This window comes from Nerophis lumbriciformis, linkage group LG03, assembly GCF_033978685.3.
Source record: "Nerophis lumbriciformis linkage group LG03, RoL_Nlum_v2.1, whole genome shotgun sequence".
NCBI classification, from domain to species: domain Eukaryota; kingdom Metazoa; phylum Chordata; class Actinopteri; order Syngnathiformes; family Syngnathidae; genus Nerophis; species Nerophis lumbriciformis.
The window spans coordinates 62,910,001-62,925,000 of NC_084550.2; the positions used below are offsets into that span (position 1 = coordinate 62,910,001).

General features: G+C 42.0%; 1 protein-coding gene across 2 annotated transcripts in view; it reads right to left on the bottom strand.

The window, feature by feature from the left end:
- The window catches only part of flnba (filamin B a), a 181,127-nt gene that overhangs the window by 17,818 nt on the left and 148,309 nt on the right, over positions 1–15,000 (bottom strand). For both annotated transcript variants that reach the window (XM_061940924.2, XM_061940917.2), the window contains exons 38-41: positions 11,135–11,293; positions 6,312–6,515; positions 4,682–4,834; positions 4,485–4,607 (exon numbers count right to left, since the gene is read on the bottom strand). In XM_061940924.2, the coding sequence (XP_061796908.2) occupies positions 4,485–4,607; positions 4,682–4,834; positions 6,312–6,515; positions 11,135–11,293 (639 nt within the window). The remainder of the gene's footprint in view (positions 1–4,484; positions 4,608–4,681; positions 4,835–6,311; positions 6,516–11,134; positions 11,294–15,000) is intronic.

Here is a 15,000-nt window from a genome sequence, read left to right on the forward strand (position 1 = left end):
TTCCGAACTCTAAATGGGTGAATTTTGGCGAATTAAACGCCTTTCTATTATTCGCTCTCGGAGCGATGACGTCACGTTGTGACGTCACATCGGGAAGCAATCCGCCATTTTCTCAAACACATTACAAACACCGAGTCAAATCAGCTGTTATTTTCCGTTTTTTCGACTGTTTTCCGTACCTTGGAGACATTATGCCTCGTCGGTGTGTTGTCGGAGGGTGTAACAACACCAACAGGGACAGATTCAAGTTGCACCAGTGGCCCAAAGATGCGAAAGTGGCAAGAAATTGGAACGTTTGTTCCGCACACTTTACCCACGAAAGCTATGCTACGACAGAGGTGGCAAGAATGTGTGGATATCCTGCGACACTCAAAGCAGATGCATTTCCAACGATAAAGTCAAAGAAATCTGCCGCCAGACCCCCATTGAATCTGCCAGAGTGTGTGAGCAATTCAGGGACAAAGGACCTCGGTAGCACGGCAAGCATTGGCGGCAGTTTGTTCCCGCAGACGAGCGAGCTAAATCCCCTGGATGTCTTGGCTCACACCGTCCCTTATGCCACCGAAGATGATCAAGAGAAGAATATCGACCCTAGCTTCCCTGGCCTGCTGACATCAACTCCAAAACTGGACAGATCAGCTTTCAGGAAAAAAGAGCGGATGAGGGTATGTCTACAGAATATATTAATTGATGAAAACTTTATTCATTACTCGCGGTTTTACGTAAATTATTATACATAAACTGTGTTTACCAATAATTTAGCTTAAAAACATTACAACACTTAAAAACAAACACATACCAATCGTTGGTTAGAAGGCGATCGCCAAATTCGTCCTCGCTTTCTCCCGTGTCGCTGGCTGTCGTGTCGGTTTCGCTTGCATACGGTTCAAACCGATATGGCTCAATAGCTTCAGTTTCTTCTTCAATTTCGCTTAAGCCGCTGAAATCCGAGTCTGAATCCGAGCTAATGTCCCTATACCTTGCTGTCCATCCGCCATGTTTGTTTGTATTGGCATCACTATGTGACGTCACAGGAAAATGGACGGGTGTATATAACGATGGTTAAAATCAGGCACTTTGAAGCTTTTTTTTTAGGGATATTGCATGATCGGTAAAATTTTGAAAAAAACTTCGAAAAATAAAATAAGCCACTGGGAACTGATTTTTAATGGTTTTAACCCTTCTGAAATTGTGATAATGTTCCCCTTTAAAGGCACTGCCTTTAGCGTCCTCTCACCTGAAAAGGAGACTATTATATATGTCTCCGTTATCCATACTTGCCAACCCTCCCGGATTTTCCGGGAGACTCCCGAAATTCAGCGCCTCTCCCGAAAACCTCCCGGGACAAATTTTCTCCCGAAATTCAGGCGGAGCTGGAAGCCACGCCCCTCCAGCTCCATGCGGACCTGAGTGACGTCAGGTGCGCAACACCACGTAAATCGTTGGCCAACCAAAAAGTAACCCCAGTACGCTATAGCCAACATTCACCAGGAGATGGCAACAGACAAGCATAGATCACCATTACATTCCTCCCCTTTTAGAAATGTATAGAAGTTACTCAAAATAAATAAACAACCCAACCAAAAAATGCAGCAGCTCAATTAAAAAACTGTACTTAAGCCACATTCTTTTTTTTTTTTTTTTAAGTACTGAACTCTTAACCCTCATTTGTAAAAAATAACATGCTTATTATACAAACAGTATTCGTACACCTTTAACACAGATTTTTATACTGTCTTCAGAGATTCAGTTTTTTTGGTGGTACTCGAAACCTTTCTGGGTACCTGCGAAAGGGTGTTCAGCATGGTTAGAAAAATAGTGACAGAGAATAGAACAAGGATGGACAATTCAACCCTTAAATCAACAATGAGTAGATGAGTGTTATGTGTGTGTATATCTGAAAGTCAAGTATTTCTTATATATATATATATATTATATATATATATATATATATATACACATATATATATATATATATATATATATATATATATATATAAGAAATACTTGACTTGGTGAATTCTAGCTGTAAATATACTCAAGGTTGGCAAGTATGTTAGGATCATACTTGCCAACCTTGAGACCTCCGATTTCGGGAGGTGGGGGAGGGGGGGGCGTGGTCGGGGTGGGAGGGGGCGTGGCTAAAAGGGGAGGAGTATATTTACAGCTAGAATTCACCAAGTCAAGTATTTCATATATATATATATATATACAGTAGATATATACATATATATATATAACAAATACTTGACGTTCAGTGAATTCTAGCTATATATATATATATATATATATATATATATATATATATATATATATATATATATATATATATATATATATTAATTTTATTATATACAGGTAAAAGCCAGTAAATTAGAATATTTTGAAAAACTTGATTTATTTCAGTAATTGCATTCAAAAGGTGTAACTTGTACATTATATTTATTCATTGCACACAGACTGATGCATTCAAATGTTTATTTCATTTAATTTTGATGATTTGAAGTGGCAACAAATGAAAATCCAAAATTCCGTGTGTCACAAAATTAGAATATTACTTAAGGCTAATACAAAAAAGGGATTTTTAGAAATGTTGGCCAACTGAAAAGTATGAAAATGAAAAATATGAGCATGTACAATACTCAATACTTGGTTGGAGCTCCTTTTGCCTCAATTACTGCGTTAATGCGGCGTGGCATGGAGTCGATGAGTTTCTGGCACTGCTCAGGTGTTATGAGAGCCCAGGTTGCTCTGATAGTGGCCTTCAACTCTTCTGCGTTTTTGGGTCTGGCATTCTGCATCTTCCTTTTCACAATACCCCACAGATTTTCTATGGGGCTAAGGTCAGGGGAGTTGGCGGGCCAATTTAGAACAGAAATACCATGGTCTGTAAACCAGGCACGGGTAGATTTTGCGCTGTGTGCAGGCGCCAAGTCCTGTTGGAACTTGAAATCTCCATCTCCATAGAGCAGGTCAGCAGCAGGAAGCATGAAGTGCTCTAAAACTTGCTGGTAGACGGCTGCGTTGACCCTGGATCTCAGGAAACAGAGTGGACCGACACCAGCAGATGACATGGCACCCCAAACCATCACCCAACCATGCAAATTTTGCATTTCCTTTGGAAATCGAGGTCCCAGAGTCTGGAGGAAGACAGGAGAGGCACAGGATCCACGTTGCCTGAAGTCTAGTGTAAAGTTTCCACCATCAGTGATGGTGGTCGGGGTGGGAGGGTGGGCGTGGTCGGGGTGGGAGGGGGCGTGGTTGGGGGCGTGGCTAAAAGGGGAAGAGTATATTTACAGCTAGAATTCACCAAGTCAAGTATTTCATATATATATATATATATATATACAGTAGATATATACATATATATATATAACAAATACTTGACGTTCAGTGAATTCTAGCTATATATATATATATATATTATATATATATATATATATATATATATATATATATATATATATGTATATATATATATATATATATATTTATTTTATTATATGTATATATATATACGTATATATATATATATATATATATATATATATTTATATATATATACATTTTATTATATATATAAAATAAATACTTGAATTTCAGTGTTCATTTATTTACACATATACACACACATAACACTCATCTACTCATTGTTGAGTTAAGGGTTGAATTGTCCATCCTTGTTCTATTCTCTTGTCACTATTTTTCGAACCATGCTGAACACCCTTTCGCAGGTACCCAGAAAGGTTTCGAGTACCACCAAAAAAACGGAATCTCTGAAGACAGATGATGCATTGATGTGTGGCGCGCACAAAAGTGTTTTCATCAAATGCACTAGATGGCAGTATTGTCCTGTTTAAGAGTGTCACAACATTGCTGTTTACGGCAGACAAACTGCTTTACGGTATACAAAAACGTGACTGCTCTTGTTGTGTGTTGTTGCCGCGCTGGGAGGACGTTAATGAAACTACCTAACAATAAACCCACATAAGAAACCAAGAACTCGCCCTCCATCATTCTACAGTTATAACGTGATTGGGCAGGTATACTGGTTATATTGTGGGTTAGCGGACTCAGGTCCTCATGGACCTGAGTCCGCCTGAATTTCGGGAGATTTTCGGGAGAAAATTTGTCCCGGGAGGTTTTCGAGAGAAGCGCTGAATCTCGGGAGTCTCCCGGAAAATCCGGGAGGGTTGGCAAGTATGAGGATGTCCCCCCCTCTTCCCCCTTTTCATGTACACCACACCAGCAGGGGGCGCAGTAGAAGCAAGAAGAGACATGAGAGAGGAACTACCATGACAGGGTTGGGAAGAAGCAGCTCGCTGGAGAAAGATGATGATGAAGCAAGTGGGGAGAAAAAGACGTCAGGATAGCAGGGAATGGGGGGAAAAAAAGAAGAATTAGAAAGTTGGTGAAAGTGGCGGTAAAATGGCATTTTAGGAGGAAAAACCTTGAAAAATGGAATTTTCTTTAACCACAAGCACCTGGTATCTTCAGGCTGAGGTCACAGACGCTGCCCACGCTCGCGACGGGCGCCGCCCTCTGTTTGCGGGTGATGCTCTCCCGGATGCGGCCCTCCCCCGTCACCGGCACCGTGAACGGACTTCCTGTTGCCCCAACGCACACGCAACACGGATTAGAGATCACCTCCCCCACCTTGGTGGCGATGCTTCCTTCCTACCTGGGATGTGCTGCTCAGAGAAGCGGATGGAGACGATGTAGTTCCCGGGCTCGGTGGGGCAGTAAGTGACCCGGCACGTCCCGTCCTCGTTGTCCTCGGTCTGGATGTCCACTTTACTGGGACCCTCGATGGCCAGAGCCAGCCCGCCGTAGCCTGCAACGACAAGGAGCCCCTTACTTCACTGCTACACACAATACACAAAACAAATGGACTCACTTAAAATCCTGTCATTATCTCAAAAATTGACAATTCGCCTTATAACCTGGTGCGCCTAATGTACGTGTTAATTCTGGTTGTGCTTACCGCCCTCTAAGCTATTTTATTTGGTACATGGTGTAATGGATAAGTGTGACCAGTAGATGGCAGTCACACATAAGAGATACGTGTGGAATGCAATATTAAAAGTACCAATGATTGTCACACACACACACTAGGTGTGGTGAAATTATTCTCTGCATTTGACCCATCACCCTTGTTCACACCCTGGGAGGTGAGGAGAGCAGCAGCGGTGGCCGCGCCCGGGACCCATTTTTGGTGATTTAACCCCCAATTCCAACCCTTGATGCTGAGTGCCAAGCAGGGAGGTAATGGCTCCCATTTTTATAGTCTTTGGTATGACTCGGCCGGGGTTTGAACTCACAACCTACCCATCTCAGGGCGAACACTAACCACTAGGCCACTGAGTAGATTATATATATATATAATATATATAATATGATGGCAGTCACACATAAGAGATACGCCCGGGACCCATTTTTGGGGATTCAACCCCCAATTCCAACCCTTGATGCTGAGTGCCAAGCAGGGAGGTAACGGGTCCCATTTTTATAGTCTTTGGTATGACTCGGCCGGGGTTTGAACTCACAACCTACCGATCTCAGGGCGGACACTCTAACCACTAGGCCACTGAGTAGATTTTATATATATATATAATATATATAATATGATGGCAGTCACACATAAGAGATACGTGTGGACTGCAATATAAAAATTACCTATGATAGTCACACACAAACTAGGTGTGGCGAAATTACCCTCTGCATTTGACCCATCACCCTTGATCACCCCCTGGGAGGCGAGGGGAGCAGTGGGCAGCAACGGTGGCTGCGCCCAGGAATAATTTTTGGTGATTTAACCCCCAATTCCAACCCTTGATGCTGAGTGCCAAGCAGGGAGGTAACGGGTCCCATTTTTATAGTCTTTGGTATGACTCGGCCGGGGTTTGAACTCACAACCTACCCATCTCAGGCCACTGAGTAGGTTATATATATATAATATGATGGCAGTCACACATAAGAGATACGTGTGGACTGCAATATTAAAAGTACCAATGATAGGATAGATGTTTGTAGCGCAATCCAAGATCATTTCTTGATAGTGTCTGCTTATTTAGCCATTAAAGACATAATATTTGTCATCTGTGCCAACATCATGTCAGTTTTGCACTATATGTGCTAGTCCTCATGGGAAATGTGGTCTTCTTCTGGCAAAACACTACCACTTTGGTCCATTAGCGCCATTAAAATCAACCAGAACTGAAAGAAAATGATAATCCACTTTATAATCCGGTGCTCCTTTTTGTATTAAAAATAGACCCGCTCATAGGCAGTGTGGTGTGGTCGGTACTTACCGGCCTCTCGCGTGTCCACGACAAAGCTGGCATCGTTGAAAGTGGCGCCCCCTACGAGGCCGTCGCCGTGAGCTTTGACCCGGCCGGCGTCGCCGATCTCCGACTGCACGATCACGATGGAGATGGGGCTGTTGGGCACGTGGCGGCCGTTCTTCGTGATGCTGACGCGGTGCTCGCCCACCTCCCTGGGGATGAAGGAGATACCTGGAGGGGAGAATAGCTAAGGTGAGCGTGTGGATCGCAGGTAGGGATGATGATTGATAAGAAATGATCAAATTCGAGCCTATTATCGAATCCTCTTATCGAACCGATTCCTTATCGATTCTCTTATAGGTTGTTGTATATGGAAAAAAACAAAAGTTCACTTTTATTTTATAAGAAAAAAATAAAATCTAATAAATAAATAAATATTGACTGTTACCCCCCTAAAAAAAATAAAATAAAATAAATATTGACTGTTGTTACCCAAAGTATATTAAGTGGGATTTTTCAGAAAAACAAATATATACAGTAACACAAAAACAACCTGTCTCTGTGATCACTATCATACTTGCCAACCTTGAGACCTCCGATTTCAGGAGGTGGGGGGTGGGGGCGTGGTCGGGGGTGGGGCGGGGCGTGGTTGGGGGCGTGGTTAAGAGGGGAGGAGTATATTGACAGCTAGTCACCAAGTCAAGTATTTCATACATATTATATATATATATATATATATATATATATATATCTACATCCTGAAAATATGCAAACAAAACTGTGTTTAGATAATTGATACTTCAAACTTGCATAAATAAATATTAAGGAATATAACATAACTTGGCTTCTGAGAGTTTCAAAATGTAATGAATAAAATGCTAAAATTGTTGATAAACAAGCAATTATTTTAATAATTAAATATGGTCATTTTAAATGAATTATTATGATAATTTAAAATCAATTATTTGAAATATGTTTATTTTAATGTATAATTCTATGGCTGGATGTAATAAGGAGTCACGAAAAAATACAAATAAAAATACAATTAATTTTGATGTTTTTAGCAAAATATAGTAAAAATGTATTTAGTTTTTTTTTTTTTTTAATTAATAAATATATTTATTTTTAGGTAAAATAAACATAATAATACAATTTATCTCTAGTCTGGATGATTTAGTTCTTGTCACCCTGTTGTCCTCCCGGCATGAAAAAAGGCTGTCCTCACTCAGGTCCGCATGGAGCTGGAGGGGGCGTGGCTTCCAGCTCCGGCTGAAAATCGGGAGATTTTCGGGAGAATATTTGTCCCGGGAGTTTTTTGGGAGAGGCGAGGCGCTGAATTTCGGGAGTCTCCCGGAAAATTCGGGAGGGTTGGCAAGTATGTCACTATAGGAGTATAAATAATAATATAGTGTTAAATAAAATCAGTCCCTTGGGCACAAAACAGAAAATAATACAGCTCTCCAAAAAGTGCACTTCTGCTGCTATTGCAACATAACTGTTTGTTATGATGCTTTGACATTGTTGCACTTTTTCTTCATTGAAAAAAAATTCTATGAAGAGAAAAGTTGTTTGCAAATGTGGTTACAATGCTAAAAAATGAAAAGTTAAAGCTAAAAAAAAACCAACACTTTATTGAGTTAACATTATCACCAGACCTATGTAAGCGTCAATATATACCTTGATGTTGCAGAAAAAAACCCATATATTTTTTTAACCCATTTCCGAACTCTAAATGGGTGAATTTTGGCGAATTAAACGCCTTTCTATTATTCGCTCTCGGAGCGATGACGTCACATTGTGACGTCACACCGGGAAGCAATCCGCCATTTTCTCAAACACATTACAAACACCGAGTCAAATCAGCTCTGTTATTTTCCGTTTTTTCGACTGTTTTCCGTACCTTGGAGACATCACGCCTCGTCGGTGTGTTGTCGGAGGGTGTAACAACACCAACAGGGACGGATTCAAGTTGCACCAGTGGCCCAAAGATGCCAAAGTGGCAAGAAATTGGACGTTTGTTCCGCACACTTTACCGACGAAAGCTATGCTACGACAGAGATGGCAAGAATGTGTGGATATCCTGCGACACTCAAAGCAGATGCATTTCCAACTGGACTGGACAGATCAGCTTTCAGGAAAAGAGCGCGGATGAGGGTATGTCTACAGAATATATTAATTGATGAAAATTGGGCTGTCTGCACTCTCAAAGTGCATGTTGTTGCCAAATGTAATTCATATGCTGTAAACCTAGTTCATAGTTGTTAGTTTCCTTTAATGCCAAACAAACACATACCAATCGTTGGTTAGAAGGCGATCGCCGAATTCGTCCTCGCTTTCTCCCGTGTCGCTGGCTGTCGTGTCGTTTTCGTCGGTTTCGCTTGCATACGGTTCAAACCGATATGGCTCAATAGCTTCAGTTTCTTCTTCAATTTCGTTTTCGCTACCTGCCTCCACACTACAACCATCCGTTTCAATACATGCGTAATCTGTTGAATCGCTTAAGCCGCTGAAATCCGAGTCTGAATCCGAGCTAATGTCGCTATAGCTTGCTGTTCTTTCCGCCATGTTTGTTTGTGTTGGTATCACTATGTGACGTCACAGGAAAATGGACGGGTGTATATGACGATGGTTAAAATCAGGCACTTTGAAGCTTTTCTTAGGGATATTGCGTGATGGGTAAAATTTGGAAAAAAACTTCGAAAAATAAAATAAGCCACTGGGAACTGATTTTTAATGGTTTTAACCCTTCTGAAATTGTGATAATGTTCCCCTTTAATTTCTTTATAGGGGGAAAGATGTGATTTTATGAGCTAGGGAATATAACAACTACACTACCCAGCATGCAACGGGAGTGACGAGCATGCGCGGTAGCCCCGAAAAGTGTTGTTGCATGTTACCACGCCGGCAGCTAAGAATGAGGTTATGAGCACGCTGTGAAAGTAAACGTCAAGAACTCAGCCAACACGCCTCGTCTGCATTATTTATAATTAGACAGACGACACATATACAGTGTGATTTTGTTTTGTTTACAAGGAAAGATATATGTTGTATGTATATGTATGTGCTGCGGTTGCCTTAAGAACGTTGCGACAGCTACCGTAAAGGAGGTGCGTTGCTAGCCTGGTTGCTATGTTTCCGGTTGGTCTTAAAAGTGTTGGTCATGTGTTTGTACCCTGCTCGAATCTCTCAGTAAAGTTATTCATTGGATTATACCTTTTTGTTTTGAACTTTATTACACTTTGGAGCGCTTTTTCCGGTCCATTGTTTTTCCTGCTTTCGCTATCTGCGCTTAATGACTGAGCTACGTGACGTCATTTCTTGTGATGTCCATCCATCCATCCATCTTCTTCCGCTTATCCGAGGTCGGGTCGCGGGGGCAGCAGCCTAAGCAGGGAAGCCCAGACTTCCCTCTCCCCAGCCACTTCGTCCAGCTCCTCCCGGGGGATCCCGAGGCGTTCCCAGGCCAGCCGGGAGACATAGTCTTCCCAACGTGTCCTGGGTCTTCCCCATGGCCTCCTACCGGTTGGACGTGCCCTAAACACCTCCCTAGGGAGGCGTTCGGGTGGCATCCTGACCAGATGCCCGAACCACCTCATCTGGCTCCTCTCCATGTGGAGGAGCAGCGGCTTTACTTTGAGCTCCCCCCGGATGACAGAGCTTCTCACCCTATCTCTAAGGGAGAGTCCCGCCACCCGGCGGAGGAAACTCATTTCGGCCGCTTGTACCCGTGATCTTGTCCTTTCGGTCATAACCCAAAGCTCATGACCATAGGTGAGGATGGGAACGTAGATCGACTGGTAAATTGAGAGCTTTGCCTTCCGGCTCAGCTCCTTCTTCACCACAACGGATCGATACAGCGTCCGCATTACTGAAGATGCCGCACCGATCCGCCTGCCAATCTCACGATCCACTCTTCCCCCACTCGTGAACAAGACTCCTAGGTACTTGAACTCCTCCACTTGGGGCAGGGTCTCCTCCCCAACCCGGAGATGGCACTCCACCCTTTTCCGGGCGAGAACCATGGACTCGGACTTGGAGGTGCTGATTCTCATCCCAGTCACTTCACACTCGGCTGCGAACCGATCCAGCGAGAGCTGAAGATCCTGGCCAGATGCAGCCATCAGGACCACATCATCCGCAAAAAGCAGAGACCTAATCCTGCAGCCACCAAACCGGATCCCCTCAACGCCTTGACTGCGCCTAGAAATTCTGTCCATAAAAGTTATGAACAGAATCGGTGACAAAGGGCAGCCTTGGCGGAGTCCAACCCTCACTGGAAACGTGTCCGACCTACTGCCGGCAATGCGGACTAAGCTCTGACACTGAGCATACAGGGAGCGGACAGCCACAATCAGACAGTCCGATACCCCATACTCTCTGAGCACTCCCCACAGGACTTCCCGAGGGACACGGTCGAATGCCTTCTCCAAGTCCACAAAGCACATGTAGACTGGTTGGGCAAACTCCCATGCACCCTCAAGGACCCTGCCGAGAGTATAGAGCTGGTCCACAGTTCCACGACCAGGACGAAAACCACACTGTTCCTCTTGAATCCGAGGTTCGACTATCCGGCGTAGCCTCCTCTCCAGTACACCTGAATAAACCTTACCGGGAAGGCTGAGGAGTGTGATGTCTCAAGGGGCATTTCTGGTCGGGACGGGATTCGTTCCCAGGGATTCGAATAAAGAACCAACTCTTTTTCTTTACTATAGTGGTCTCGATAACGGGTACCGGTTCTCAAAAAGGGATTTGAGTCCGAGGACTCGGTTCTTTTCCTATCGAACAACCGGGAAAACCGGTTTCGAGTATCATCCCTAATCGCAGGGACGTGAAAAACCTGAGCGCCTTACCGATGTGGTTGTTGGACATCCTCTTCAGCAGGCAGGGCTCCTCGCGGCCCGACGGCGCCATGATGGTGGCGTTCAGCAGAGTGAGGTCCGTCTCGTTGATGTCCAGGAAGAAATCGGCCGCCGAGCCCAGTTTGACCTGAGAGCGACGTTGTTTGTCCTCTGTGACGCACACAAAATACACACTTACTAGATGAGATCATTGGGACAGATGGTGGTGTAAGGCTGTACTCACACCAGGGCTAATTCTACCGTTCTCTCCCAAAAGTCCCACATTCAGGGGTTTGAAGTCGACGTCGACCCATATTTCATTATTATTAGCCAAGCAGGCCGATAACTGATATTTGCAGTCAAAGTTATTTAAACATGAATAGTATACGTCAGTAAACACCTGGACAAGGCTTTAAGTTGTTTTTTAACATTTTTTTTGAGTAGCAACATAATGTTTAATGCGGGGCGCTAATGTTGTAGTTAATCTAGCAGCAAACAACATCAGGGAAGATCACAAACACCTTTATTACGTAGAGTGTAAGTAAGAGGAGCATCAACATTTAAATGACAAAATATGGCATATCTAGTGCAGGGGTGCTCATTACGTCGATCGCGATCTACCGGTCGATCGTGGAGGGTGTGTCAGTCGATCACCAGCCAGGCATTAAAAAAATAGTCCTAAAAATGAGCGATCATAAATCTTCACTATGACGTCACTTTCGTCACTTGATTGACATTCACGGCACCCGAGGGTCTTCTGAGATGACGCTGGCTGCTGCCAGCTCATTAAAATGACCGACTGGAAGGCGAGAAACACTTTATTTCAACAGACTCTGGCGCCGTACCTGTCGTCAAAACTCCAAAGACCGACTGCACAGTTGCACAATAAAAGCTCTGCTTCATCCTGCCTGCGCTAACAAAATAAGAGTCTCAGAAAGCTGGCGTGCACAATCTAGCAAGCTACGGAGTTTGCAGACAATGTATTTCTTGTAAAGTGTATACAAAGGAGTACGGAAGCTGGACAAATAAGATGCCAAAAACCAACCACTTTCATGTAGTATTGGACGGAAAAGAGGACTTTTTTTCTCCTCCATTCGAAAATGCGGACGTTATCATCCCCACTGTCTGATTCCAATCACTGCAAGTCATCACAATCAGGTAATACACCAACTTATATTCTTGTCTTCATGAAAGAAAGGAATCTATATGTGTTAAACATGCTTGTATTATCTTTAACCACCTTTAACTTATTAACAATATTAACTATATGTGTTAAACATGCTTGTATTATCTTTAACCATCTTTAAGTTGTTAACAATATTAACTATTTGTGTTAAACATGCTTGTATTATTTTTAACCACCTTTAACTTGTTAACAATATTAACTATATGTATTAAACATACTTGTGTTATCATTAAACACCTTTAATGTATTAACAATATTAACTATATGTGTTAAACATGCTTGCATTATCATTAAACACCTTTAACTTGTTAACAAAAACATATATTTCATAAATAAGTAAATATAAATTATATATATATGAATGAGGTAGATCCCCATGACTTGATCAATTGAAAAGTAGCTCGCCTGCAGAAAAAGTGTGAGCACCCCTGATCTAGTGGGAAAGTAAGGTTGTCCCGATACCAATATTTTGGTACCGGTATTTCGATACTTTTCTAAATAAAAGGGAATCACAAAAAATTTAACAAAAAATCTTAGGGTACATGAAACATATGTTTATTATTGCAAGTTTGTCCTTAAATAAAATAGTGAACTTTCTAGACAACTTGTCTTTTAGTAGTAAGTAAACAAACAAAGACTCCTAATTAGTCTGCTGACGTATGCAGTAACATATTGTGTCATTTATACACATTATGAGGGACAAGCTGTAAAAAGGGATTATTAATCTACTTGTTCATTTACTGTTAATATCTGCTTATTTTCTCTTTTAACATGTTCTATATACACTTCTGTTAAAATGTAATAATCACTTATTCTTCTCTTCTTTGATACTTTACATTAGTTTTGGATGATACCACACATTTAGGTATCGATCCGATACCAAGTAGTTACAGGATCATACATTGGTCATATTCAAAGTCCTCATGTGTCCAGGGACATATTTCCTGAGTTTATAAACATAATATGATTTTTTTTTTTAAAAGAAGAACGATTTTGTGATGTTCGGGTGGCATCAAAAAAATATCAATGTAATCATAGTAGTATCAACTAGCACAGGGGTCGGCAACCCGCGGCTCTAGAGCCGCATGCGGCTCTTTAGCGCCGCCCTAGTGGCTCTCTGGAGCTTTTTAAAAAATGTATGAAAAATGGAAAAAGATGAGGGGAAAAAAATATATTTTTTGTTTTAATATGGTTTCTGTAGGAGGACAAACATGACACAAACCTCCCTAATTGTTATAAAGCACACTGTTTATACTAAACATGCTTCACGGATTCGAGTATTTGGCGAGCGCCGTTTTGTCCTACTAATTTTGGCGGTCCTTGAACTCACCGTAGTTTGTTTACATTTATAACTTTTCTCCGACTTTCTCGGACGTGTTTTATGCCACTTCTTTTTCTGTCTCATTTTGTCCACCAAACTTTTAAGGTTGTGCATGAATGCACAAAGGTGAGTTTTGTTGATGTTAATGACTTGTGTGGAGTGCTAATCGGGCATATTTGGTCACTGCATGACTGCAAGCTAATCGATGCTAACATGCTATTTAGGCTAGCTATATGTAAATATTGCATCATTATGCCTCATTTGAGCTCATTTAGTTTCCTTTAAGTCCTCTTAATTCAATTTATATCTCATGACACACTATCTGTATGTAATATGGCTTTTAATTTTTTGCGGCTCTAGACAAATTTGTTTTTGTATTTTTGGTTCAATATGGCTCTTTCAACATTTTGGGTTGCCGACCCCTGAACTAGCAGTTTCATGTCTTCCTTTGAGTGATATTTCCCGCATCTACTTTTGTTTTAGCAATCAAGAATATTTCAGTTGTTTTTATCCTTCTTTGTGGGGACATTGTTGATTGTCATGTCATGCTCGGATGTACATTGTGGACGCCGTCTTTGCTCCACAGTAAGTCTTTGCTGTCGTCCAGCATTCTGTTTTTGTTTACTTTGAAGCCAGTTCAGTTTCGTTCTGCATAGCCTTCCCTAAGCTGCAATGCCTTTTCTTAGGAGCACTCACCTTTTGCTTATTTTTGGTTTAAGCATTAGACACCTTTTTACCTGCACACTGCCTCCCGCTGTTTCCAACATCTACAAAGCAATTAACTACCGGCTGCCACCAACTGATATGGAAGAGTATTACACGGTTACTCTGCCGAGCTTTAGACAGCACCGACACTCAACAACAACACATCGTTTGCTTACTATAATGTAAAATACTTTTAACCCAAATAGGTGAAACTAGATAATCTCCCACGGCACACCAGACTGTATCTCATGGAAGAACACAGCTGGAAAATACATTGGAAAAATGACGCCCTCTAGGCATCTGTGCAGAGAACCCCTTTAAGTCTGCCAAAAATCCAAACTTTGTGTAAATATATAGACAACTGGCAGAGACATCTTTTCTGTCATCTTTATGTCATCCATCCATCCATCCATCTTCTACCCCTTTGTTATTTGTTTGAATGGCGGAACATAAAACTCTGCACGCTCCTTTTAAAGGAGCCCACGTTACAAGCGTTGCGGACGAAGGCTTGTCGGGCGAAAACAAACCAAAACGGAACCAGTAAGACGCCGGGAAAGAAGGACAAAAACTGGATTTCCCGGCCAAAAATAGGGTAGTATTAGGGCTGCACGATTAATCAAAATCAAATCGACATTGAGGTTTTTAGTAGTGCAGTAAATAATCGCA